At 50.6% G+C, this 24207-nt stretch overlaps 11 protein-coding genes across 11 annotated transcripts; 6 read left to right on the top strand and 5 right to left on the bottom strand.

Moving 5' to 3' along the window:
* Positions 1-63: 63 nt before the first annotated feature.
* STEHIDRAFT_126028 (uncharacterized protein) lies at positions 64-2149 on the top strand. The gene is made up of 5 exons (XM_007310553.1): positions 64-258; positions 317-642; positions 709-846; positions 899-1312; positions 1376-2149. The coding sequence occupies exons 1-4, from the start codon at positions 112-114 to the stop codon at positions 1179-1181; spliced, it is 894 nt and encodes a 297-aa protein (XP_007310615.1). The 5' UTR covers positions 64-111; the 3' UTR covers positions 1182-1312; positions 1376-2149.
* Positions 2150-2793: 644 nt separating this feature from the next.
* On the bottom strand, positions 2794-6182 carry STEHIDRAFT_126023 (L-serine ammonia-lyase). The gene is made up of 18 exons (XM_007310552.1): positions 5825-6182; positions 5675-5763; positions 5597-5619; positions 5513-5535; positions 5466-5470; positions 5348-5387; positions 5063-5285; positions 4969-5006; positions 4693-4913; positions 4558-4629; positions 4111-4494; positions 3904-4050; positions 3774-3827; positions 3638-3710; positions 3496-3582; positions 3347-3424; positions 3140-3276; positions 2794-3072 (listed from the first exon to the last, which is right to left on the bottom strand). The coding sequence occupies exons 1-18, from the start codon at positions 6120-6122 to the stop codon at positions 3025-3027; spliced, it is 2040 nt and encodes a 679-aa protein (XP_007310614.1). The 5' UTR covers positions 6123-6182; the 3' UTR covers positions 2794-3024.
* Positions 6183-6649: 467 nt separating this feature from the next.
* On the top strand, positions 6650-7905 carry STEHIDRAFT_105605 (uncharacterized protein). Its single transcript, XM_007310551.1, has 4 exons — positions 6650-6850; positions 6924-7034; positions 7088-7215; positions 7692-7905. Exons 1-2 carry the CDS (start codon positions 6678-6680, stop codon positions 6985-6987), a joined length of 237 nt encoding a protein of 78 aa, XP_007310613.1. The 5' UTR covers positions 6650-6677; the 3' UTR covers positions 6988-7034; positions 7088-7215; positions 7692-7905.
* A 283-nt stretch (positions 7906-8188) lies between these two features.
* Positions 8189-9508, top strand: STEHIDRAFT_115924 (uncharacterized protein; the record flags this gene model as incomplete). The annotated part of the gene is made up of 6 exons (XM_007310550.1): positions 8189-8467; positions 8531-8817; positions 8871-8965; positions 9101-9298; positions 9356-9382; positions 9480-9508. The coding sequence occupies 6 exons, from the start codon at positions 8189-8191 to the stop codon at positions 9506-9508; spliced, it is 915 nt and encodes a 304-aa protein (XP_007310612.1).
* Positions 9509-9624: 116 nt separating this feature from the next.
* STEHIDRAFT_115923 (uncharacterized protein) lies at positions 9625-10189 on the bottom strand (the record flags this gene model as incomplete). The annotated part of the gene is made up of 2 exons (XM_007310549.1): positions 9625-9912; positions 10022-10189. 2 exons carry the CDS (start codon positions 10187-10189, stop codon positions 9625-9627), a joined length of 456 nt encoding a protein of 151 aa, XP_007310611.1.
* A 316-nt stretch (positions 10190-10505) lies between these two features.
* STEHIDRAFT_105602 (uncharacterized protein) lies at positions 10506-12699 on the top strand. The gene is made up of 10 exons (XM_007310548.1): positions 10506-10645; positions 10706-10846; positions 10916-10963; positions 11047-11326; positions 11387-11464; positions 11524-11661; positions 11714-11782; positions 11849-11978; positions 12053-12260; positions 12328-12699. Exons 1-10 carry the CDS (start codon positions 10611-10613, stop codon positions 12542-12544), a joined length of 1344 nt encoding a protein of 447 aa, XP_007310610.1. The 5' UTR covers positions 10506-10610; the 3' UTR covers positions 12545-12699.
* Positions 12700-13229: 530 nt separating this feature from the next.
* Positions 13230-14897, top strand: STEHIDRAFT_135363 (NADH:flavin oxidoreductase 2; the record flags this gene model as incomplete). Its single annotated transcript, XM_007310547.1, has 8 exons — positions 13230-13313; positions 13394-13465; positions 13531-13596; positions 13661-13744; positions 13802-14006; positions 14057-14182; positions 14244-14602; positions 14658-14897. The coding sequence occupies 8 exons, from the start codon at positions 13230-13232 to the stop codon at positions 14895-14897; spliced, it is 1236 nt and encodes a 411-aa protein (XP_007310609.1).
* A 727-nt stretch (positions 14898-15624) lies between these two features.
* On the top strand, positions 15625-16993 carry STEHIDRAFT_115921 (phosphatidylserine decarboxylase; the record flags this gene model as incomplete). Its single annotated transcript, XM_007310546.1, has 2 exons — positions 15625-15864; positions 15920-16993. 2 exons carry the CDS (start codon positions 15625-15627, stop codon positions 16991-16993), a joined length of 1314 nt encoding a protein of 437 aa, XP_007310608.1.
* Positions 16994-17622: 629 nt separating this feature from the next.
* On the bottom strand, positions 17623-18743 carry STEHIDRAFT_162909 (uncharacterized protein; the record flags this gene model as incomplete). Its single annotated transcript, XM_007310545.1, has 5 exons — positions 17623-17754; positions 17839-17964; positions 18075-18548; positions 18615-18639; positions 18718-18743. The coding sequence occupies 5 exons, from the start codon at positions 18741-18743 to the stop codon at positions 17623-17625; spliced, it is 783 nt and encodes a 260-aa protein (XP_007310607.1).
* Positions 18744-18923: 180 nt separating this feature from the next.
* Positions 18924-20938, bottom strand: STEHIDRAFT_126019 (2-nitropropane dioxygenase). Its single transcript, XM_007310544.1, has 8 exons — positions 20810-20938; positions 20551-20657; positions 20288-20383; positions 20002-20142; positions 19841-19910; positions 19760-19781; positions 19383-19694; positions 18924-19309 (listed from the first exon to the last, which is right to left on the bottom strand). The coding sequence occupies exons 1-8, from the start codon at positions 20871-20873 to the stop codon at positions 19069-19071; spliced, it is 1053 nt and encodes a 350-aa protein (XP_007310606.1). The 5' UTR covers positions 20874-20938; the 3' UTR covers positions 18924-19068.
* Positions 20939-21306: 368 nt separating this feature from the next.
* STEHIDRAFT_87512 (uncharacterized protein) lies at positions 21307-23774 on the bottom strand. The gene is made up of 6 exons (XM_007310543.1): positions 23517-23774; positions 23080-23439; positions 22900-22920; positions 22408-22790; positions 21814-22277; positions 21307-21758 (listed from the first exon to the last, which is right to left on the bottom strand). Exons 1-6 carry the CDS (start codon positions 23623-23625, stop codon positions 21677-21679), a joined length of 1419 nt encoding a protein of 472 aa, XP_007310605.1. The 5' UTR covers positions 23626-23774; the 3' UTR covers positions 21307-21676.
* Between the last annotated feature and the right edge of the window lie 433 nt (positions 23775-24207).

The raw sequence follows: 24207 nt of genomic DNA, 5'->3' as shown, positions 1-24207 counted from the left end.
TCCGAGGCTAACTACCTATATAACATGAGTGAAGGCTTCTCCCCTGAATCGACGAGTGACCGTGCCACTGCCGATTATTGTTCCCGCCAGGCGAAGGCGCACTTCACGATAATGCTTTCTCCGCCTCGGCTTCTTCACTTATCGAAAGGTTCCTTCCATAATCCGAAGGTTTCCCGGAGGGCGCCGTTTGAAGATTCTGCATTCTCGAATGACTGCTTCCAGGTCGTCAGGATTCTCAACGCAATTTGTGCCCTGACCGTGCGTAATGTCTCGCTTAACTGAATGTAAACGTGTTCGAAGCTGACTCTTCGACCAGTCTCAACTCTGCAGTCTTTGCTCTTATATATGTTTGATCTTCTGTTCAGCTTTTTTGCCTCTCCATAGCTGCACACTCGCTACCACGGCATCCCTTTCCTTACTTCCAAATTTCTGCGATACCTCATCGGCACGTCTTGCAAGTGGTCGCACCAGCGGTCACACCTCAGGACGTACACCCCAGCATTTTTCGAGCGGCGGTTCGACATCTTCGTGGGGGAGCGGTCCCTCCAGATCACTACGCGGAAGCGTGTCTTCCTACCCTTTACCGTCAAGCAGCCTACGCGAGATTCCTACCACAATTTCTTCCAGCTCTGGAGACGCTAGGTGACCTGCCCATCTTTCTAGAACCGTACAGCGAGTTCTAATCGTTACAATATTGACGGACCAAAGAACATACCATCTGGAAGTTGTGCAACAACCGGAGACTACGGCAGAGTTCGGGGCTGCTGCCCTGTCTCGTCTACCGATTGCACCTCCGCTCTTCGTACAACTCATCATACGCGACTTCAGAGGAAATGTCATTGAGAAGTAAGGCAGGGCACGATTTTCATCCTTCAACCCATCTGATGGAAATCTGCAGTGAGCCGGACCTGCCGTTCTTTATCGCACATCTTTCGCTTTATAGCGGAGATGGCAGGACTCTGCTGGACGAGCGGCGCGGTAGCGGGGCTTTCCCACCTGATCGTCTGCTTTACGGCAACATCGTCTCGTCGCCCCACTCATTGCGCAATCTGCATGGCAGTCCCGGCATATATTTTCTCTTTCCGGACGTCAGCGTCCGATACCGCGGTCTATACACTCTGCGCATTTCTCTGATGCGGCTTTCTAGGTACGATAGACTTCCCCTTGAGCAGGGCAGATGAGCTTCTCACCTTTAGCGAATCTAGTGTGGACGCAAGAGGGATGGTTCAGGTCGGTCAAAGTGGCACGGTCTTGACGTACACCATAACACAGCCGTTTGAAGTCCGGGAGCGAGCCACATATATTGCGCCTCGTAAGCACCAGTTGTCATTGTCGAGCTTTGTAAGATGCCTGCTGAACGAATTTGTCACTCTAGCACAAACGCCTTTGACGGAATTCTTCTTGCAGCAAGGGGCCCGAATGTACGCTTTCCAAAGTTCTCGATCACGACTACATCAGAGTCCTTTCTAAGTTTCATCTGCTCTACATATACCCACTTGCACACGGTCACTCACGCCATCTCGTCCGACAGCCCTCCTTAAGAATCGACTCTCCCGCGCTCGCCAGCCACAGCTACAATATAAGCACTCAGCCCTTTCGTCTTCGACTTTCGATTCTAATTCTCCATATTTTCCTTTCTTGGCCTCTCGTGGCCGCAACGCACACGATCGAGAAGCGCACGCAACTTTCATTTTCTAGTTCCGTTCCTAGTATTCTTCATTTGTATGATCACTCGCATTCGACCTTCGCTGTATATTTTTGGATCCACGTTTCTTGTTTTCCACCCTGATGGCTGAGCGCGCGGCCCTATCTCAATACTGTGTCGTGATCGACAATTGTGCGAGTGGGAGCGAAATTGAAGACACCGTCCGGGGTCTCTATTTCTGTACCGCCGGTGGGGTTTGGTTATGTTATTAATTGAGCCGAGCAATGATCACCGTGGGCCTGTCAAATACGACGTCACCCTCGATACTGTTTTAGACTCTAGAGTACGCTGCCATCTATAAACTTTTCTTCTTGTTCGACTAATTCGGTCAAAGCAGGGACTTGTAGCCGACGTGAATCTCGCGTCTTGCGGATGTACTTCGTATGCTTAATAGTTTGCCGCTCTCCTTACCCACAAGGGGTCGCTACAGCCGACCAGCAATGCATTCTCACATCCTTATTTCTCGTGGGACGTCGTCGAGTGTGAAGAATGGTTCGTGCTACGGCTGAACCCGTTCTTACAGCTGAAGAAGCGACGCCACCAGATTCAACGACCTCCTCGTGAGGACTCCGTGGCTTCCCATCCACCACTTGACATTGATCATCTTCCAGAAGTTTGTACACGGCAGTAATCTTCTTTGACTTTCCCCATCCATGTTTCCGAATGTCGCACACTGGCCTCAGTCGAGTTCTTTGCCTGCCTTTCCACAGGAGGAGCTATGACGAAGCCGGACGTTTTTCGTATTTGAAATATCTCAAAGCCGTACCAAGTTGAACATACTCCACAAGATACTTGGACGATCCTAGTCAACAAAGCAACGGAATCCAACTGTCGGGTTCCGGTGTTTCTCGACAGCCGCAGGAATAGCAGACCTCCGGCGGTATGTTCGTCAGGTCCGCCCGATGCTCGCGACAGACAATAAGCTGATCAGTGGTGACGAGGTGAGCCGTCGCGTAACGTCGGAATGGGATTACCACATAGGCGCACGTCAGTCATGTTGGCCTGGCTGAAAAAGGCCGACGGTCATGAAAGTCAGGACTTGCGGTCGCACACTGTGTGCGGTGGTAAGTCGTGTGAGGAGCAACTCTCGGAATCATACCCGACGTCGCTCCTGACGATATCGGGTCACTAAATTATCACCCATACGTATCCATAACGTCAAACCGGAGAACGATCGGTATCTTCTATGTAAATGAAAACACGAAATAGCAAGATAAAACAGAGATGCATCGCAGGGCGAAAACTCTATAGAAGGCGCTAAATATCGGTATCGTCCTAACCGCATCCACTGTGTTGTCGAAATGACTTACATGACAACGCTAGCACGCGGGCACTGTCAACGGAATCTTCACCGTCGTCGCAAGCCCCTACGATAAATGTATGGTAGTTAGCCTCAGTAGACGCAAACAGGAGATCTCGCAGCTATTAACTCACCGAAAGACTTGTCTCCTTGTACTTCACACTCATGTCTGCGGCCGTAAGGCGCATGGCTTCGATAGCTTCGTCCAGCGTGACACTGTACACCCCGTCAGCGGCCATAGAGAGCTGAGCAGCGGTGACGGCTTTGACGGCTGAGCAGTACAAACCAGGTCAGCCAGAGGAGACGTAGTGACATAAAGGTGGGGGGAGATCGTATATTACCTCCGAGGCTGTTCCGCTCAATGCAGGGTACTTGGACAAGCCCGTCGATAGGATCGCAGGTAAGACCGAGGTTATGCTCTAGAAAAGGATCCGTATAGCGTGATCAGTATTCCGCTGGGAAGGACCTATGACAATAGCAAACGACTGACCGATTCCGATTTCAGCTGCCTGAAGAACGGTCTCAGGAGAAGCACCCATACAAGCAGCGAAACCAGCAGAGGCCATAGAACAAGCAACTGTCGGGGACTCGTCACCACCGAGTCTAATCGAACGATGAAGCAGGGAGCGGACCTCCGACCTCCGCCTGGCATCCTCCTTCTGCGGCTGAAATTGTACTGCCTCGTTTGAAAAGCATTCCGATAGCCTGTGAAGCGCAAAATTGTATGTCAGAAGTTGCTCCGCGCGCGAGGTGCAAAAAGAACCCCACAGAAGCGGTCAGAAGGAACGTGATGACCGATTTTTCCGGATCATCGCTGACGAACTAAGACAAACCACAGGTCAGAGATCTTCAACGACTGTTTGCATGGGCAAAATTTAGATTTGTCGAATGAACGCACCTCCACAATGTACTTCAGCACTGCAGGAATCACACCCGCAGCTCCATTTGTGGGAGAAGTAACAATTCTTCCCCCGCTCGCGTTGACCTCATTGACCGCGATAGCATAACACGACAAGAAATCCATCGCGGGGATCATTGTTTTTCTCTATCAAGTCGTAAGTCTCACCAAAGTATCGTGTTTGCCATCGATCAATAGGCAACTCACAGGTGGCTCAGGCAGAACCGCATGGTCCAACTGACCAACAACTCGTGTGGCCCTAGCTGACTTCCTCGCGCTGACAGATTGATCATGAACACTACTTTGCGGCTGAGGTTCCTGCGCCGTGCTGGTGTACGGGCCAAATCCTGCGAGGCCGGGTCGTGCGAACTCTGGGGCGTCAATGGAGCCAGCTGGCTTGCCGTCCATGGCTGAACCGGCGCCTATTGCGGCGAAGTGTGGAGTCGAGAGTCCAGGGTAGAAACCGCGCATTAATCGTCGATATAGCATCGGTGCCCTCCGTCGAAGTCTCAGTCGACCGGGCAGGGTCGTTTCTGAAGTGTGTACTCCAGTCCGAATGCAGTCATCCATGACTCTCCATATACGCATCAACTGAGTACATGGTCGATGGTAATGAGTTCTATGATCCCGATACAAAGAGAGAAGACACTTTACCTTGGCATGTATCTCATCGTCGGTAAGGCCGAAGCTCTTTTCGTTGTCGTAGACGATCTGTGCAATCGTCATCTAGGAATTGGCGGAGGGTATCAGTCCTGCACATATTGACGCATACGCTATCGAAAAGCGCACATTGTGTTTTCGCGTCAACCCTAGGAGACTATCACCACTTGTGAAAGGGTGGAATGGCTGAACATCTTCGGTGTTGTCAGTCTCTGGTGCGGTTGAGGTACCAGAAGGTCCTTCCAGAGATGGAGCGTCTAACAAGGGTTCGGCCAGAGAATGAGATTGCTGCAGGCGCGCAGGTGAGACAGCACTCTTGTCTACGCCTTTGTAGAACAGGTTTTCATCGACTATGGAACAGCAAAGATCAGCACAGTCTAAATGACCTCGAGGTATCATCCTGACCTTTGGTCTTGTCGTTCACGACAAAACCACCACCAACACTATGATGCAACCTTAGCCATAAGATCCTACCGGCGGTAAAGAGTGCCAAGTATACCTGAAGTATTCGTTTGTGGCCAACAACTCTCCTTCCTGACCAAAGCACGAGAACCTCATACCATTAGGGTGCGTTTTTAATACTTGATCCCAACGCCAGAGCATGTCGCGATCCATGTCATATTGTATTCTATGAGTTCCATTGAGAAGAAGAGTTTTGTTCTCTAGTATTGCATCGTATCGAGAGGGAATGGTTCCAGTATCGATGGTTTCTGGATCTGAGCCTACGGGTACGAATTTGAAAACAAATTAGAGCCTTTTCAGGTGGAAATGAAAGAGTTCTTGCCTTCAAGACCGAGTAAGATGGCTTGAGGGGTATGATGTCTGAGGAGAACACTCAGATTACGTGGGACATATGGATGACTAAATATACCAACCCTTTGCCTTTTCATCGAGAACAGGATTTTGTCATCAGTCTGATCCTCATTCCAGATATGTTACACTATCTCACCAGTTGCTGCCAGCGAGCCATATCTATGCGGAGCAATAGATCTTAGAAGATAGTTTGAAACACAACTGGACTGAAAGGGCTCACAAAACGATTTTTACGGTCTTAACCTATCTTACACAGCTAAGACGGCTTTCAAAATAATCGGACTTGCACTGAACTCACTTTGTCCAGAAGACCATGATCCCAAAGATCATTGATGAAGATCTTTCCAGCACGCATAGGACCGACGGTGTGAGAGCTGCTAGGTCCCACTAACTCAACCAATGAGCCTTCTTCCCTGTTTGTATTCAACAAACATGGTGGCATACGCACCTCCTATACTGAACAAGTCAAAGGTAGAGATGACAGCATGCTCTGGTCTTCCATCCGCTTCATCACTGGTACCTTTCGCCTTGAGACTGGAAAAAGAGCTCGAGTCGTGCGGTATGGCGCCTTCTTCGGAGCGTACTGCAGAGTGGGCGAACAATCGGTGAGGCTGGCCTCTGACTTGTGACCCAGGAAGAGCATCGCGAATCAGACCTAGTGATGGCGGGCGTGATGAATATGAACATGTCCGAGCCAAAACCTGAGGGCGGACGTGACAAGCTAGAAGACCGCGTCGGGTCAACATCCCAGACAAAAGTTGTTCAAAATTCTGGAGTATCGGCGACGCGAACTGATTAGACACGTGTACTATCAAGTAGATGGAGGTCGTGGAGGTAGGAGACGTCGATGCGCTGTCTTGAGCGGCGGCGCTCCGTCTGTTCAATCGGTTGCATAGATGATGGCGGGTGAAACTGGAGTCAAAAGACGGGGTCGCGTACCGCCTTCGGTATCTTATCACGGAGATTGTGGCCCACTCTGTGGCGACCAATGGCAGCATGAGAGTTTAATACTCCAAGTGACCACCATCCCCAGTGAGCAATATATGTGCTGGGTAGGATGTTACCAAAGTTCAGCCAGACAGCAAGGGTTTGCTTGGATTGACAGGGTATGGCCCTGAGCGTTTGCAAATGATGGACGCGTCGAAAACGCGTCGACAGTCAACGCGTGAAAACGCGCTAGGTCACAATTTGTCACAAAGATCGTGGATGTCACAAATATTTGTCTTGTCGCAGGTTGAAGTCGTCTCTTTCTTTCTGAACAGCATCGAGACTGTTGGATCCGAACTCTGACAATTGACGCAATGAGCCAGTCTCAGCCTACCAATGCCACACAGGCCAAAGAGCGCCATTACGCCCACCTAGCCAACTCCCTCACTCGACTTTCTCAGGCAGTCGGCCAGACAGCTGATCTCTTTGGACAAATGCAACGGGACTTGGACTCTATGAGGACACTGGCTGGCATTCATGCCTCTCAGTAAGTTTGTTATTATCATAATTCTCCAATATCTTAGTCTATGTCGATTGTTGCATGCTGACACTGACCTCAGGTTCATGACTGTCGCTCAAGAGTTAAATCCTGATCAAGGGGAAGAGGAAGAGGAAGATCACTGATGGACCTCACCACGCATTAGATGATCTCGCATTAGAGCATTCAAGACGTACGTCTCTTCCTGATTGGTGAAATTAGCTCTACTGAACTCAGATCTAACAGCCACGCGCAAGCTTCTCATACTCACTAGCAGAGTCACCAGAGGAATTCTCTCCCGAATACCAACAGAAACCACGCTGCGATTCCCCAATCATCATGTCTGGCTTATGGACAATGGGTTGGAAAGAAGGGTAAGTGATGTTTGCCATCTCTACTTTTGCAGAGAATTTGCTCGTGGCGCACTTCTTCGTAATGTCTATGACGTTCGACGGCGCGGTTCTATCATGACCCCTTCAGCTACGAATTATGTCGAGAGATCTTCTGTCTACACTACAGCAGACTACAGCCTGCGTTTTCCCCGGGATTCACACACCCAAATGATGACAATCTCACGATCTCGCAGAGAGGACTTCCCTCGCTGAGGCGAAGGTAGCAACTTCATCCTGGTAGACTCCGTGACTGCGCCAGCGGCATGACGAAGGAACCGTTTGCGGTTGTTATCAAGAACGGAAAACTGATGGGTTGCCTGGGGTCTCTGACATTTTTCTGAACGCACATGATGCTCATGAAAAGCTCAGGGTCAACAGCGCTGAATGGCAATATCCACTTCTCGTACCTAATCTCTGCTCGAGCATTTCCATGATGCTCACATATTATCAATTTCCAGATCGCTTGCAGACTTGATCAATCCAGTGACGTTTATACTGCGACAAACATTATGCGCTGGGACTACCGGTGGATAGTCATCTCTGTGGGATCAAAGAGGCTGCCGGCCGTGTCGTATGTATTTTTGAAGGCTTGGACTAATCATACAAGACAAATAATATTGCATGAGAGGGTCGCTCATCGTGTTTGGACATTTACCGCATGTTATCATCAATCATCGTCATATACTGCTCTCATCCGCTACGTTTCAGGCAATTGTAACTGCGTGAATCGCTTGCGACTAAAGTGAAGCAAACAGTGCAGTGCGACGAGCCGACTCGCTGGCGCCACAGAAGTTGATGTGGCGTGATCGAGGATCCGCATTCTGCGTCAAGTCTAATTCCTCAAAATCAACTCAAAATCAGTCAGTTGGACTTGTGCTCTTCATCACGCATAATACCCAGGCTGGAACTGGCTCCTCGCGAAACCTCCCTCCGTCATTCATTCTTTTGTTCAGTTATGTCTTCTATACCTCACCAGAGCATCTCTCAAGAGCTCCAACAAGCAGTCCAAGAAGACCTTGTCTATGCTCTTGCCACTGGCGACATCGTCTTCGCTGACTGCCCGCCGTCTTCGATTTGGTCGAGTATACCTGTCGAAGTCCGCTCTTCTATCGAAATATGTCCTTCCCTGACCGAGAACCAACATATGGAAGTCGGCGGGGATGCTCTCCTCGACGAACTCATGTTCGGTCTCCTAACATACTGGTGCCCGGATGCTCCTACGAGCTTCATTGTTGTATGTTCATATCCATTAAACAATACCCTTGGTTTAGTTGTACTTACGTGGTTTATGCTGTAGCAAGCCCAATGCATTCTCATCACTAACAAAACCCTCGCTATCCTTGCAGAACTTGCCAACCCGCCCACGTCTTCTGAAGAAGACCCGAACTCTCTCATCCATGCAATACGCTCGCTGGAGAAACGCCCGTCGGAGCTCCCACTAGGGATGGTTAAGAAGCGTGCAGAACAGTTCGAGATGGTCGTTCAAGCGTTGTTTGATGAGCAGGGAACGGTGGAGACCATCAGGTTGCTAGAGAGCTGTTTGAAGCCGGTCATTGTATATGTTATCACGCGCTTGGCCGATAGGTGAGTGGGCATTGACGTGTACTCTACATAGCTATGACTGACTGCGGCTATAGGAAGAAGGTAAAGATCGCCCTGGAGGAAAGACCTCTGCCTCTTCGACAGTGCGAGGATGGTGATATGAAGGACGTCGTCTCACAACGGGCCTATAGTGAGTTTTTTTACCTCTCATAATGGGGTCGAGCTAACGACAATCTTTATGTCCAGACGAGAGTTAGTTTCTTTCCCTTACTCATGTGTTTCTCTCTCCGAAAAGCCAATCGAGGCTAAGACGATTGGATCGTAGACGGATTCAGAGTTGAACATGTCTATGGACAGCATAAACCAGGCATAGTTGAGCCCCAGGATGAAGTCAACTCCACCGACGACGCTGGCTACGAGGGTGAATCGGAGACCGAGGCCACAGACGTGCTGAGCGACCCCGACTCAGAGGACGAGTCGTGTTCGCGTGGTATCGACTATCTTTCCTCAGACGATCTAGAAGGTACGCTCCAAAGGAAATCTTTGCCAATCGCGTGTTGACTATAAGTTGTTTCCATAGATTCGGATAATTCGCCAATATGGGGAGGTGAGTTGTTTTGAATTATTGGTCGGGCCATCCTGCAGATTTTTACTACCATCAAGCTCCATTGGATTATGATCCTGTGTATGTCTACCCTGCGGAGTTGGGAAGCATCTTGCTGGAGGCAAGTAAAGAGATACGAAGGCCCAAAAAATCTAGTTCAAGAATTGTGCGTAGCTCATACCGTCGATATTCTCGGGAGGTATGGACGCTTATAATATCTCATAGAAACTGGCTCCGCCGACCTTCTATTCTTCAGCAAGCTTCGAAGGCCCACAAAACGCCTCTCTATCCTCATCTTGGTCCTTGTCGTCGGCTTCTTCGTCTAGCTCAGTCTGTTCGGCGCTATCATCTCTTTCGTCGTCGACCTCGCTTGCTTCGTCCTTATCGCTGTCTGCCTTTGCATCTTTGACTCCGTCTTCGTCTACCTCGGCGTTCCCGTCTTTGTCTCTTACGGTTGAATCGTTGTCTTCAGCACGAACACGGATGACATGTCGTGCGCGATCCGTCGTCGATAAGGTGGGACCGCTCATTTGCTGATACACATCAAGAGTGCTCACATATGCTTTGCGCCAGGACGATTTCCCGTGCGGTACAAATTCGGTAAGTTCTTTTGATCTTTTGGAAAGCTTTGCACTCGCTCACCATGATGCATTCCACGCAGTCTTCAGGAAAACGGAAGCGAACATCCTCGGCCTCCTTCACGAATGATGACCCAGTGCCTCGAAAATCTAGGCTATCTGGTCTCGAAAATTTGGGTTGATCTCGTACTTGTGCTCTGTGACACATTCTACTTTCTGGATTCTTGATCATGGTGTTCCTTACTATCGATTTGTTTTCTGTCGACAAATTTCTCTGTAATATTTTATATATCACTTTTTTTTACTACTGTTCCAGTAATCACTAGGATTATTGCCCATCACTGTCCAGAATATGTATAAGAGACCCGAGAGGAGAGCGACAGAGTGCATCTGGTCCACGCAGCGTCAGAGAACAACGGCCAACGCCACCGAAGTGTCTGATGAATCATCATGAATGATGGCCGTTGCCGCGAATTTCCCACGGCCAGTTGACCTAGCGCTACCCAGCGCCGTTGACCGTCATCCTCTCTTTCGTCCGTATACCTCCGCTCGACACTGATATTCTCTGCACTTCAGCTTTCGTCACACTCTCACCGCCCAGCCCCCTTGAACCTCTCTACTCTGAACCCTCTGAAAACCGACACTGCTCAGTCATGGCATCTTCTGAATCGTGGCCTCCAGCATTGAAGTGGGTCTTCGCTGACTTGCTGTCGGGACTTGCACTGATGCCAGTTTACACTTGCTTCAGAGAATGGGTCGCAGGCTGCTTGGGAAAGATGACAGATTCCAATAAGGACGAGGCCCAGAAAGAACTACGAAAGGTAATCTCTGACGCTTACAACTCTAAGGCGTTGTGGACCACGGACTGGGCCGGCGTGCAGTTACAGAGGTGCTGTATTTTTCATGATATGCCGACACCTTCGCACTACTGCTCACAGAGTTGATCTTGAATCTGAAGTCTTCTTCCCAAACCCTTGCCCGTTGCTAATAATTTGAAACGCAAACTGTACGTCTGTTCGCTTATGTGCCCGCCCGAATTACACGCCGTCTCATGCCCTTCCGTCCTCGTACCACGCTCCCGCCGATCAGCCAAGACAACATTTCTCCCAACAATAAGAAGGCAAAGAAGAACCAAATGGCAAAGGCTGCGGCCCATACTTCTTTCGATGTAAACGATCGCGCTGCTCTAGACAGACGGGCACAGCGTTTCGCCAGAGAGCACCAGATTGAAGCTCAGAAGGCCACCCCTACGTATAACACTGGTGGTCAGGCCTCGCTCTTCAGAAATAATCCTCGCAACTCTCACCTGTACGACCACTTACGCTCTGGCTCTCCTTTCCTGAGCCCGGACGGTCCTGAGGGAGATCCCGTGAGTCATCTTTGCAAGATCACGGTCCGAATGTATACTCAATGGAGCATGCCTCTTCAGAACGTGCCCAATTGGGACAAACACACAATCGTTGGGACATCTCAGGAAATTTTCAAAGACTATCTTCGTTTGACTTCAGTGAGTGCCGCATTACTGATCGCCCCACGGGTGCCTCTCAACTTAGACGTACCTCACAGGATCCTAAACCTGAACTGATACGGCCGTTCCCCGTCTTGAAAAGAACCCTTGCGGAACTTACGACACGGTGGAAAGCAAAGAGCACCAATTACAACTGGATGTGTAGCCAACTTAAGAGCTTGCGGCAAGATCTCACAGTGAGTATATCCACAATTTTCTCTAACTAAGCCTGATCCGTTGTTGCAATAGGTGCAGCGAATAAAGAACGACTTCACGGTTACTGTCTACGAGATCCACGCGCGTATGGCTCTGGAATCGGTGAGTGCCCTCCTTTCTCTTCGCTGCCATGATGCTAATGTGGCGTACGTACTGTTTCTCTTGTAGAGTGACATGGTAGAGTATAATGCGTGCCAAGCAACCCTCAAGACGTTGTACGAACTCGGGATACCTGGAAAGATCTCAGAGTTCACGGCCTATCACATTCTCACGCTCCTTCATGGCCACAATAGAAGCGGTATGTCCCGCTTCTTTCTGACCCTTCGTCTGCTTCATTAAATCTGGTTACCGCTAATTTTCCTCCTGTAACAGATTTAAACCTTTACGTAGGTCAGCTAACGACAGAGTTGAAAGGAACACCGGCGGTGCAACATGCCTTGGCCGTTCAGCGATCCATTGCGATGGGCAATTATCATGCACTTTTTGACCAGTACCTGAAAGCACCGAACATGGGCGGCTACATCATGGATCATTTTGTAGAGAGAGAACGTATACGAGCGTTACTTTCAATGTCAAAATCGTACGTGTCTTTCTTTTACATCGATATCCTCCGCGTGTGGTTCGTTGGCTGAAATCACTACCTACAGATACCAACAAATATCCCTCCATGTTGTCATGCAAGAGCTCGCCTTCGACAACTACACCGAAGTACGCGAATTTCTCCAGAAGTACAATGCCGCTATCTTCAAGAACGCAGGCAGTCCTGACCCGGACAAGAACATCGACTGTAAGACAGCGTCGGGGCCGCTCGCACAGGCTTTCGAGGAGAAGTATCGGAAGGTGCAGATCAAGGGCGCCATTTGATCTACTCACTTGCCTTGGTGGTTCATGTTTCGTCTTGTTTCGGGGTCTGGCTGGGATGCATTTTACCCTTACTTCATTATCTTATATCTTTTTTGTCATCGTCTATTTCCCTTGTCGCGCTGTCGTATATTTACCACTGTAGGAATCGACTCCCCATTTTGAATCTCATATTGGGCTTGACGCCGTCAGACTCAAACGCTCCGTTCGTCTGGCATCTTTGAAATTAGGGTGCCATCTAAAAGTTTTGGGCTTAACCTGACCTCTTTCAACATTGTGTCGTAAGTCCTTTCAGTATGGCACCCACCGGCTTAGCTGACGATTGTATTTTCAGGTCCATCATACCCAACATTTGAAGTTATTCGCGTTGCAAGCGAGTCATAACCATATCATCACTGCCACGTACCGTCGGAGACTCAAGACGACCAAGGCTTCGCTCCCGGCATTCGAGTCAACGCTACAGGATACAGTATGAGCGAGTCAGGACAAGAATCTTTCTTTGTCACGACGTTATTCCGGAGAAAAACACTGTCATGGTTTGTTCGTAAGGCAAGTAGTATGTTGAGTTAGGTGGATGGTGTTTGCTTTGATGCGTAGTCTGAGGCAGTCTTGGTCTATAAAGGCGGCACATCTTCTGTGCTGTTATACGTCCATCCTCCCACATTTTCTTCGTCCTCCCCTCCTCGAGATGCCCAACATCAACAAAGCCGTACCAGGTGCAAAGGAGTTCTATCCTCTGAACGAACCTGGCGTTGGTGCCACGCTACCAAGTGTACGTCCAGGCGCCACACTCCGCTAAGAATTGTATCGTCCTAGCGCTGATCTATCGACCTGACAATATCTGATCTTTAGTCCCAGAACATACCACCGCTTTTCCAGCCACTGACCATTCGTGATGTGACCTTTCATAACCGCGTTTTCGTGGTAATTTTTTTCTTCTGGGTGTCAGACCTCGACAATGGGGCTGACATATTTATTTGATTGGGCAGTCACCTATGTGTCAATACAGCTCCGTTGAGGGCGATGCAACTGACTGGCATTTCGTTCACTACGGTGTATGTTAACTATGCTTCACGCTACCCTGCCTCACTAACGTTACCGTTTCTGTCACACATCTAGGGCTTTGCGACGCGTGGTGTGGGTGCGATTTGCATGGAAGCTACAGCCGTTGTTCCTGAAGGACGTATCTCGCCTGAAGACGCTGTATGCCATTTTGTACCTCTATCGACATATCGTCCCGCCTCATATAGGATTCTCCAGGGACTATGGGCGGACAGCCAGATTGCGCCTCTCAAACGTATCGTCGACTTCGCTCACTCGCAGGGAACGAAGATAGGCGTCCAATTGGCGCACGCCGGCAGGAAATCCTCGACCCTCGCTCCGTGGGCTTATTACCAAGCTCTTAGGGATCAAAAGCCCGTCAGTTGGGCTGCGAGTGAGGACGAAAGAGGCTGGCCCGACAAAGGTGCGCATATTCTGTGACGAGGCGCACTCGAAAACTAATAGCATACACAGTCTTTGGACCTAGCGAGCTCTCGTATGCCCAAGAATACCATACTCCTCATGCTATGACCGAGGACGACATGATATACGTCGAGGATGCCTTCGTCGCTGCTGTCAAAAGATGCGAAGAAGTTGGCTGTAAATATTGCATTCTTGGTCATCAAACCCTTCATGCATTGATTGTGACACTGTTTATCAGTTGACTTCATCGAACTTCACGGAGCGCATGGTTATCTTCTCAACCAATTCGTCTCCCCCCTCTCCAACGTCCGAACCGACAGCTACGGTGGCTCTCTGGAGAATCGGATGCGATGGCCACTTCGCGTCGTGGAACGCTGTCGCGAGGCCTGGGGCCAGAAACCTCTGTTCTACCGGATCGGTGCCACAGACTGGGCGGAAGGCCTAGAGAAGGCGGAGGATGGAACGTGGATCCAATGGGGCATCGAGCAGACGAAAGTGCTGGTCGGAGAGCTGCAGAAGTTGGGTGTGGACTTCGTCGACGTTTCGACTGGAGGCAATTGGGCCGCACAAAATATCCCCGTGGGTCCGAACTACCAGGTTTTCTTCCTCTCCGTTTGAGCAAAGGATTCAAAATGCTGAAAGGATTGTTTAGGTTCCCTTTGCAGCCGAGATCAAGAAAGAATACCCCAATATGCCCATTGGCGCAGTGGGCCTCATAGAGACGTCTTCTCAGGCCAATGCCATCGTTGAGGCGAACGAGGCCGACGTTGTCTCTTTGGCGAGAGCGTTTATTAGGAATCCGCACTGGGCCATGCAGGCTGCTCACGATTTGGGAGTCGCCGTCAAGCGGGCCCAGTACGAGGCTGGGTGGATGTTCATGCGGAAGATATGATCCCGTTCGGCGAATCGACCGTATACGTGGTCATACGTTCAGTTTCACAGAATGTATGTGAAGACTCTTCGACGTGCGACGTGAAATTAGTCATGATTCCGTGCCCGAAAGTGGATGCGCGTCGACCTGGACGCTTCTGAACTATTCGGGTGGAGGGATATTTTCACAGTCGTGATACAACTCTGTAGCTCTGGTCGATGTCAACACGACACGAATTCTCCGGTCTATGAACTGACACATATGCATTCCTCATCAAAGCTGTTGCATTCTGAGCGCCCACCACCGCGGGATGGCTATTCTCCATCGCAGGATCACATGTCGACTGTCATTCCCTGACACTGAGTAGTGCAAGCGTGGCCTTTAGGGAGGTATCCATCCTTGTTGAAGCATTTTTGACATAGCATGCTCGTTCGGACTTAATCGTCCTCCACCGAATACGATCGCTTGATCCAGTTGAATGTCGTGTTTACTCTGACTCAATGGCTTTACCTTGCTTACTTCGAGTAGAGCTTGTGACTCTTCATTTTACGCAGGATTCGACTTGTTTTCCAAAGCGTCAACAAATATTCGTTATCGTATAAAAGACCTTAGCTGGGGAGATCCAGACATTGGCTCCTCACTCTCCGCATCTACCAAAGCACCAGGGAAATAGCGTATATCTTGTGAGTCTTCCTCCGAGGAAATAATATTTGTTCCATAGACACATGCTGACGACTATTCCAGAACAATGCCATCAGCAGACTTGTACCCTCAGACCTCTACCGTCCATTACGAGGGATGGCTGCCTCACAGTAAAAATACTTATGAGAAATTCTTCCACCATCTGAACAAGAAAGCTGCTGCGCGTCGCAAGGCAGGGTCCGCTCATATTCGGGCGGTGGACGATTTCGAAAATGCCATCAACGCCGAACCCGAGATGGTCGAACTGTTCCAGCAGATCTTTCTCCAGGCCGCTCCTCAGAACCATGTACGCCATCTACCTAGCTATTCTATTCCCTACCAATAGACTGAGTGTTCTCTAGATCGACGACTTCGAATCCCTGCTCCATTGCCTCGACACAATTCTTGTCCAACCCCCCAGCTTCATCGATAACGACATTGGGCAGCCTATCGGGGTCCCTGTCTACATTGTCTTTGACCTGCTGAGCAATACCGCCGCAGCTTACGAGCTCTTTCGAAAGCCCGAATTCAACACCGCCTGCAAGGATCTACTCGATAGTTGGGGCACATTTCTTAAGTCCTCCGACTCAAACACTACGCTTACCGACCAGGAAGGGGGCTGGTTCAGCATCGATGGCCTAAAGAGGCTGGAGGACAAGGGTCGCGGCGACTTCAACTCGACATACGTATGCCCAAAACCGAACCAAGTCGATCGTGGATACAAGTCCTGGAACGATTTCTTCACTCGCGAGCTCCAGGATGACGTCCGCCCCATCCTCTCCGACGGGAACCCGGACAATATCTTCAGCGCATGCGAGTCCGCGGTGCTTCGCCTCGACCGTAAAGTCAAAGCCCACGATCAGTTTTGGCTCAAGTCCCAGAAGTACTCTCTCTACGATATGCTCAATCGTGATGAAAGAGCCGCAGAGTACTTCACCGGTGGGACCGTCTATCAGGCGTTCCTCAGCCCCTACGACTACCATCGCTGGCGCGCTCCCGTCTCCGGCACTATCGTGAAGGCCGAGGTGATCCAAGGCACCTACTGCGCCGTTATTCCCGACGGAGGTGCAGAGGAGGGCGATCCGGATTTCGAGCCAGGTGCCCCGTACGGCGCCCTCATCCGTTCTCAAGCTTGGCTTACCCAGTCGGCCACTCGTGCAATCATTTTCATCGAGGCTGATAATCCAAAGGTTGGTACGGTCGGTTTCATCGGCGTTGGAATGGTCGAGGTTTCGACATGTGTCTTGTCGGTGGAGAGGGGACAGCGGGTCCGGCAGGGCGAGGAGATTGGGATGTTCCAGTTCGGTGGATCCACGCACGTCCTGCTCTTCGCTCCCCAAGTCAACATCACGTTCGTCGATGATGTCGAGAAGGATGGGGTCCTCAACGTCAACAACCACATCAAGGTCCGATCCCTGCTTGCTCAGGTCAATTGATATATTCCGTTGCCCATCCGCTTACTGCTCTAGGTTATGACTGTACGTCGAATATTTTCCCATTCTCCCTAAAACTCTTCAGTGACCAAGTGCATCGTCTATAGTATGACGTAGGATTATGAGCGACAGAGAATTCTGGGTATCTTGCGTTGCTTAGTTGGAAAGAATTTGTGACATCGCACAGAACCGTGCAATCATGTATCACTGGTAGTTGAAAGTCGATAGTGCATAAGTGTATGGATTCAAGTTACGCATTCGCATGGCCGTAAATATTGCATTTTTGTTGCTTCAAAAATGCAGCACATTCGTTCTGCGATTGAGTATGAAGTCCTCGAAGCACTAACTTGCTACAAGTCCACTGCTCTGTATTATTGTCGGCCGTTCAATTTCACGCCACACAACACGATGGCATGCACGAATCAAGGATGCGAGCATCTGCGGTTCACCCTGCTGAACAGCGTATGACTGTGGGAAGACAACTAACAGACATCGAAGACGGCCCAGCACGCGAAATTCACTACCTGACACAAGTTTTGATGAGACCGAAAGAGGATAGTACATAACGAAATATCATGATCATGATCATCACCACTTCACCAACTCCGGCTTGAACCATGATTCTGAAATCCTCATTCAACAGTTTCACGCATATTGTAAGCCAAAATGGGCTGCCAGCTCCCTGCTGATACGTGAACCGCACCGAGAATGATGAGCTCTTTGGACGTGATCGGTTCTCCTGATATAGAGCAAAGGGCTGCGTTCTGGAGAGAAGAATGTCGCGTCAGCGTCTGGCGCGACCTGTAAAGATCTTAAAGTCATCAGCGTGGGTCAAGAGGACTGAATACCTTTTGGAAGTATGCCTCGACACATCGTCCAATGTGTTGAACGAAGCCTTTGAGTAGTATGGGGTTCCTTGAGGACGTATGGTCCTTGGTCTGAATCTGACGCTTCCACGACTGGCGGCCTGGAAACTGTAGGATAAAGGAGTAGTAGGGGAGTGGGCGTAGTCCAGTAAGTCACCGAATAATTCAAGTTGATGAAAATTGAATAAAAAATAAAATAAAAACAAATTCAAACTCACCCATAATCGAATGTGAGCGGACGCCTTGTCTCCGAGATTCGCTGTCTCCTTCCACCCCTTCAAATGTGTTCCTTTCCCTTGCACTGCCTGTTCGACAGTCAACCCCAGAGCGCCTTCGACTCCCTCGTGAAGCAGAAAGATGGTATCTTCCAGCTTTACATTGTCGCCCTTGACGAACCTTCCAAGGTCTGCCTCGGTGTTAAGCTGCCAGTATTCTTGACTGATTATTGACGGTGCGGCGGGGTTGGGATTAAGGTCGAGAAAGATAGGCGAGTGGGAACGACCGAGAGCATCACGCTGGACGAAGAAACAAGAGGTAGAACCGTCGTAGCTGATGGGTACGTCGTCGAATGAGCTGCAGTGTGTATGGTTCTCGAAGTGAAGGCGAGCATCGCCTGCTCCAAATGCTAAGGCGTGATAACCCCTCCGAAGTAAAGCCGATTTAGCATCGACTCCATCGAGTGTATGGACTGTCTGGAGAATCGGTGGCGACGTGGTGAGGTAAGCCTACAGCCGTATAACGAGCGTGATGATGCTTACCTGTTGTCCAGACGCCTGATGATGCCTAACCAAAGCAGCACGAAACAGGAAACAGTTTCAGTTCTCCGTGACGTGCATGCAGAAGCGAGCAATTTATACGAACATGTCGCCTTGCGCTTGGTCTGCCATGAGACGATAGGGAGTGCAACTAGCCGTTGATCAGAGGAAGGGGAGAAGGAGCGATTGAAGCCCCCCTGGACCAAGATATGAGTATTTATATATTATGAGGGTGGGCCGTGCACAGCGCCAAAACCCTAGCGCCCAAGTAGAATGCAAAAGAACGTTGAACAGCTCTGTCCTTAGTGTGCGCATTCCTATGACCACTTTCGTCGTCTTCCCGCGGACTGGCGCGTGAGTACAATGATAGTCAATGTTCCGCAAATAAAAAGTAGGATCTCATACAACAACCCCGCACATCAAACCGTACACAACACCCTGGTCAACCCAGACGAGCCTAAAGCTTCGCCTTCGCGCCGAGGAGCGAATGCCCCCTCTCCAGCTGCTGCTTCGCCTCCGCAACCATATTATCCACGATCTGCTGAGCAGGCAGCACATCGTTGATGACAGCGGCGACGTTACCCATGAGGAAAGCGATCGCCTTTGGATACTTCTCTGGATGTTCCTTGAGCTCGTGTTCGTTAGGGATGATACCCTTCGCCGTGAGCTCCGCGATCTCCGCCTGTCGGTTCAGCTCCCTATACACGCACGAGAAGCCCATCAGCACCTCGCACATCATCCCCACAGATGAAAATGAGCATGAAAGCATACCAATCCTCAACATAAGGCGTCTTCCTAACCCTCAACGGCCTCCCCGTATAAATCACCGTCCTCAACACATCCCCATGCCCCGCGCTCAACACCGCCTTCTTATGTGCCGGGCTCGCACCCGCCTCCGTCGAAGCCACGAACCTTGTACCGACCCAGACGGCCTGCGCGCCATACATGAGATTGGCCGCGAGTCCGCGGCCGTCGTAGACTGCGCCGGCGCCGACGACGTAGACGGGCCCACCGGTGAGGGGGGAGGTGTGGCCCTTGACGGCGTCGACGCAGGCGGGGATGAGGATTGAGGCCGAGATGTCACTGTTTGGGGTGATTTGGTTAGGGGTGTATCGTGAGACGAAACGGATTGGAACAGGGCTTCTTACCCAGTGTGTCCACCACCCTCGCCTGTGGTGAAGAGAAAGTCAGTTTATTGTTGGAAAACAGTTGGAAGTGAGGTGACGTACCAGCCTGAGCGCAGATAATATCACAACCAGCCGCTAGAGCTTTCGCTACGTGCTTCGGGTGGCCAACCATCTAACACATGTCCGGTCCGTCTATCAGCGCGCTGCACATGACACGACACGACGCAACGCGGGTACGAGGAAGTTGACAGAAACCGACTCACGTTCATGACGGGAATGCCTGCCTTGTGCAGCTTCTCGACCTCTTCCTCCGGTGGCACTCCGACCGCACAAACAAACAGAGCCGCCTTCTCGTCAATAATAATGTCGATCAGTGTCCCGAGGTTGCCCTTGTTATAGTCGTACTAAGTATAACCGAGCGCAAAGAAGTCCGTTAGCCATGCATAGGAAATCAATATGACGAGGGCGCAGGTTGACGTGGGCGATTGTGCCGGTGTGATAGAAGGTGAAGTTGGAGGAATATAAAAGCCGGTGAGCAAGTTTACGTACGTTCGTCTTGCGAGCGTTTCCGCCGACCTGGGGGATGAGCAAATCGACACCGAACGGTGCGTTCTTATCTTTCAAATCCTTCTTGATGGCTTGAATCTGTATATCGAGGCCAGGTCATGGCGTTACCAAACACCGAGAGCACATCCAGAGGAATAGGTGGCACACGACCATGGGAGAGTGATAGGAGGAAGGTGAATCCGCGTGTTCCAGACGGAATTCAAGTCAGCAAGAGCGGCTCAATTCGCGAGGGTATTTTTGCTGACCTGTGCCCGGAGGACCTTTGGCGTATATCCATGTCCTCCAATAACTCCCAGACCTCCTGCATTTGTGACCGCAGCGGCCAGCTCGGGTCCAGCAGCGACGTTCATACCTGCCAGCAGTGACCGTGATCATACAAGCAACAACCAGAGGCAAGATGAAAAGTGTAGTAATATGATCACGACCAAGACAGAACCATGCACGAATTGAAGGGATGAAGGTCAACTCTTGTGAACAACATGAATATGAACGTATAGAACGCACCAGCAAGGAGTATAGGATGCTTAATCCCAAACATCTCCGTAATAGGGGTAGAAATAACGGACATCCTGTTCACTTTCCTTATGTTTTAATGTTTCGAGAGTAGTAGTAGTGGTGGTAGCGGTGACGAGGGGTAGTATGGAACAAGGAGAGGAAGGAGTGCCATGAGACTCTTATATGCTTCGCGGGGTACACAGCTGTTTGAATCGGTCGGCGACATGAGATGTTCCGGCTGTCGGACGCGTTCAATCGCCGGAACCTGAACGTCGAGTGGCGCGTGATGCTACCCTCTGCGCCACGTCGAGTTCTGAGCAGACGACTCTTGCAGCACTCGTGTTCTCGCGGTCGGAATACTCTGTCTGGATTGCCTGACATAAGGAGGTTCAATAAGACCAGGTCTACGACCCCGGGTCGGCCTAGACATGAAGAATTACGAAGTAATAGATACTAGTAACCAGATGGTGTTGAGATCGAAAACGAGAAGTAAAGATGGGTTGTGTGGTGTGTGAGGAAAGAAAGCAAAGCAAGAACGAGCGGGCAGGCAAGAGGTATAACCGATTGTATGTACGTGGCGACAATGATAATGCGGTGTGGCGATAGCTGGAAATAATGTGAGAATGAGAGTGAGTGAGATGATGCGGTAAGTAGGAGCGCAAGATTGCATCGTGAGCGACGGGCTGTGCAGATGTGTGATGAAAGATAGATATGGGAGGCAGAGATGGTTGGTAGATGGAGGATCATTACAATGCGTGAGGTTGTGAGCGAGAGATTAGTCCAATGACGAAGACATGCGAGGTTGACCACCGGAGAGAATAGAATAAGCTGGGTACCAAAATGCAGAGAAACGGCATGGAGCAATGTCCAGACAAATCATGCTGGAGGATCTTCTTCTTCCGGTTGACCGACAGATTGCATAAGCCTACGTATCCGTGCGAGCTCGCCCGAAAGATGTCTGCTTACGTCGATGAGAGTCATGAAATGGGAGAAGAGGTGTTAAAAGAACGCACTCTGCAGTCTTATTAGCCTTCTGCTGCTCTTTTGTCTCCCTTTCCACCTCCTCCCTCAATCTTGAGATCTCATCTCTAAAGCTTCCTTCAATGCTCTCCCTCAACTCCTTATCCTTCTTCTTCAGCTCCTCTAGGCTCTCCCTCTGCTCCGTACCCTTCGCGACCTCCTCCAGCAACCTCTTGTATTTCCCCCCGAGCTCCTCATCCGCCTTTTGCCACCTCTCTTCCTTCTTCTTGATCTCCTCCCTCAGCAATTCGACATCGGACTTCCACGCGGACTTCATGGAGGTGAGAGAGTCGCGAAGTGTAACGTACTCGCGTTCGGACTTGGATGAGAGGGCTGTCGACTCTTGCAGTGCGGCCTCGAGGTCACGGATCGTCTTTTTAGTGGTCGACGATTCGGATTTGAGCTGAGACTTGTATGTGGTCGCGTCGGCTTCGGCTTTTCGTGCTCGCTCCAGGACCTACACACACGTACATATCATGATGCGTCGATGTGAGCATCATCAAAAAAAGATACACATACGAGAAAGGGAACAGTATAGACGGACGAAGGGAATCGCGATGGCCACAGCGATCAAGAGTGATGCGTACCTCCTGTAGCAACCGCTCCTTCCTAGCAACCACATTATTCAGCCCCTCATTCTCCAACCTGAGCCTCTCCCTGACCTCTTTCAGATCCTCCGTCTGTCTCGTCAGCTGCGCCACGCTCCTCTGCGAAAGCCTCAGCTGTGCCTTGGTGTTCTCCAGTGCCGTCTTGGCTTGGATGACACCCGTCTGGAGGTCCGCTAACACCTTTGTCGTTCCACCCGGTGTGAGGGATATACGACGCGCGGTGTTCGGTGAGGGTGGTTGCAACAACGAGGATGAGGCGCCATTGGATGACGATGTAGAGTTGGCTAACGACGGATCGATCGGATTAAGCGACTGATGGCGTGGTGGTGTGTGACCGTCGTCCGCGAGTGCACGAGCATTGCCTGTGACAGTCGACGAGGCCGAGGACGGACGGGGAGGGGTAGAGAGGTCGTGGTGGTCAGAGGTGGGAGGTGACATGGATGGAGCGCCGAGAGAAAGCAGGAATCTTACCCACGGAGGAGACGGGTATTCCTATCGGCCGGGTGCCATCATATGCCGCATATGGTATATGTAAAAGCGATGACGGCGGGGGCGGTGATTACAGTTCGGGCGCGTTGCATGTTCAATTTTGTGTCAACGACGGAACTGGGGCGGAAAATAAAAATACAAAATAGGGGCGAAGACACGTACGACTGAGGGTCCGAGTTGGACTTGAATTTCGCTTTGCCGGACTGCCCGATTGACTCGATCCAAAATTCATAGGAATGCCCTCTCTTATCCCACCATCCTGCCCAAACATCTCTCCTCCTCTCCGCGGCAACGGAAGACTCGAGTCCGGACCAGCGAGGTTCTGCAGCGAGTCCCGACTTGGCGTTCGTCTTACGAGGGGGGTGCCGGACATGAGGTCGGAGAGCGTGGGGGATGGAGGTGGAGAGTAGGAAGAGATGGGCTGGCGAGGGGCGCGCTGAAGAAGCTGTTCTAGGTGCTGGAGCTGGCCTTGCTGGTGGCGTATAGTATGCCTGAGGCTAGACATCTGGTTGCGAATGGCAACTGGAGCACAAAGTCGGTTAGTGCGTACTGCGGACAAATTCAAGGCCCACGGACGCGTCTTCCGTGTGGAGACTGACCGGGATCATCAACGGAGAACGACGACGGGCTGCCAGCGCGATTGGAGCGCATAGATAACGACGACGACGGCCGTGACGGGCTCCAGGATAGCGAAGATAGCTGTTGCATGTTCAAGGGTATATTCTGTAGTGGTAGTAGACGATAATAACAAGAAATGTACGGAATGGACGGATTAAACCAAGAATGAATATGCGAGAACGCCCGTCGTCGTCGCTGTCAAGCACGATGGTGAACACGAATGATGTGGCCGGCAGTGGCCCAAAGCACAGACAGCTCCAAGCCAAAGCGACCTCCTTTCGTAAATCGACATCGTCCGTCACACCTGTCACCGCCGTTATCCCCGTGTTCGTCAAAGCCTGTCACGCACGTCTCTCTCTTTCCCGCCATCTTGTAGCCGGCCTATACATGTTTATGTCTACCTTACTCGCTAACGAATGCGATTCATATACGATGCTCGCTTGCTCGATCAGCTTGGATATCCTCAAAATACTCTCCGGCGTGCTAGCCAACCACCCATGTTAGACCTCCTTCGTATCAGGAAGTTGAAAAATGGAAGAGGAACTATGAAGGCTTCTTGATGAGTTCGCTGTCAGTCCAGCGAACCGCCGTCTTCGAAAACTCGGTGAGCTTACCTGCTCGAACTTCTAGATATCGTGCCCGCCTTCCTCTTCTTGCTCGCACTTCGTTCAT

This window comes from Stereum hirsutum, assembly GCF_000264905.1.
Source record: "Stereum hirsutum FP-91666 SS1 unplaced genomic scaffold STEHIscaffold_20, whole genome shotgun sequence".
Lineage (NCBI taxonomy): Eukaryota > Fungi > Basidiomycota > Agaricomycetes > Russulales > Stereaceae > Stereum > Stereum hirsutum.
Note: the sequence above shows the minus strand (reverse complement) of the source record. Positions and strands in the feature narration are given on the sequence as shown.

Excerpts from the sequence above, each read along its gene's own strand:
- STEHIDRAFT_126028 (XM_007310553.1), top strand. The coding sequence starts at position 112 with ATGCTTTCTCCGCCTCGGCTTCTTCACTTATCGAAAGGTTCCTTCCAT. Across the intron at positions 643-708 it reads TCCAGCTCTGGAGACGCTAG|AACATACCATCTGGAAGTTG; the intron begins GTGACCTGCCCA and ends GACGGACCAAAG. Across the intron at positions 847-898 it reads AGAGGAAATGTCATTGAGAA|TGAGCCGGACCTGCCGTTCT; the intron begins GTAAGGCAGGGC and ends GGAAATCTGCAG.
- STEHIDRAFT_87512 (XM_007310543.1), bottom strand. The coding sequence starts at position 23,625 with ATGCAACAGCTATCTTCGCTATCCTGGAGCCCGTCACGGCCGTCGTCG. Across the intron at positions 22,791-22,899 it reads AATACCCGTCTCCTCCGTGG|GCAATGCTCGTGCACTCGCG; the intron begins GTAAGATTCCTG and ends CGACTGTCACAG. Across the intron at positions 22,278-22,407 it reads AGGAGCGGTTGCTACAGGAG|GTCCTGGAGCGAGCACGAAA; the intron begins GTACGCATCACT and ends ACGTGTGTGTAG.
- STEHIDRAFT_126023 (XM_007310552.1), bottom strand. The coding sequence starts at position 6,122 with ATGTTGACCCGACGCGGTCTTCTAGCTTGTCACGTCCGCCCTCAGGTT. Across the intron at positions 5,286-5,347 it reads CATCTTACTCGGTCTTGAAG|GCTCAGATCCAGAAACCATC; the intron begins GCAAGAACTCTT and ends TCGTACCCGTAG. Across the intron at positions 4,051-4,110 it reads CGGTTCTGCCTGAGCCACCT|AGAAAAACAATGATCCCCGC; the intron begins GTGAGTTGCCTA and ends ACGACTTGATAG.
- STEHIDRAFT_105605 (XM_007310551.1), top strand. The coding sequence starts at position 6,678 with ATGAGCCAGTCTCAGCCTACCAATGCCACACAGGCCAAAGAGCGCCAT. Across the intron at positions 6,851-6,923 it reads GCTGGCATTCATGCCTCTCA|GTTCATGACTGTCGCTCAAG; the intron begins GTAAGTTTGTTA and ends CACTGACCTCAG.
- STEHIDRAFT_105602 (XM_007310548.1), top strand. The coding sequence starts at position 10,611 with ATGGCATCTTCTGAATCGTGGCCTCCAGCATTGAA. Across the intron at positions 11,662-11,713 it reads GCTTGCGGCAAGATCTCACA|GTGCAGCGAATAAAGAACGA; the intron begins GTGAGTATATCC and ends TTGTTGCAATAG. Across the intron at positions 11,979-12,052 it reads TCATGGCCACAATAGAAGCG|ATTTAAACCTTTACGTAGGT; the intron begins GTATGTCCCGCT and ends CTCCTGTAACAG.
- STEHIDRAFT_126019 (XM_007310544.1), bottom strand. The coding sequence starts at position 20,873 with ATGTCCGTTATTTCTACCCCTATTACGGAGATGTTTGGGATTAAGCAT. Across the intron at positions 19,782-19,840 it reads TATTATCTGCGCTCAGGCTG|GCGAGGGTGGTGGACACACT; the intron begins GTACGTCACCTC and ends TCTTCACCACAG. Across the intron at positions 19,695-19,759 it reads GAGGGTGGTGGACACACTGG|TGACATCTCGGCCTCAATCC; the intron begins GTAAGAAGCCCT and ends CACCCCAAACAG.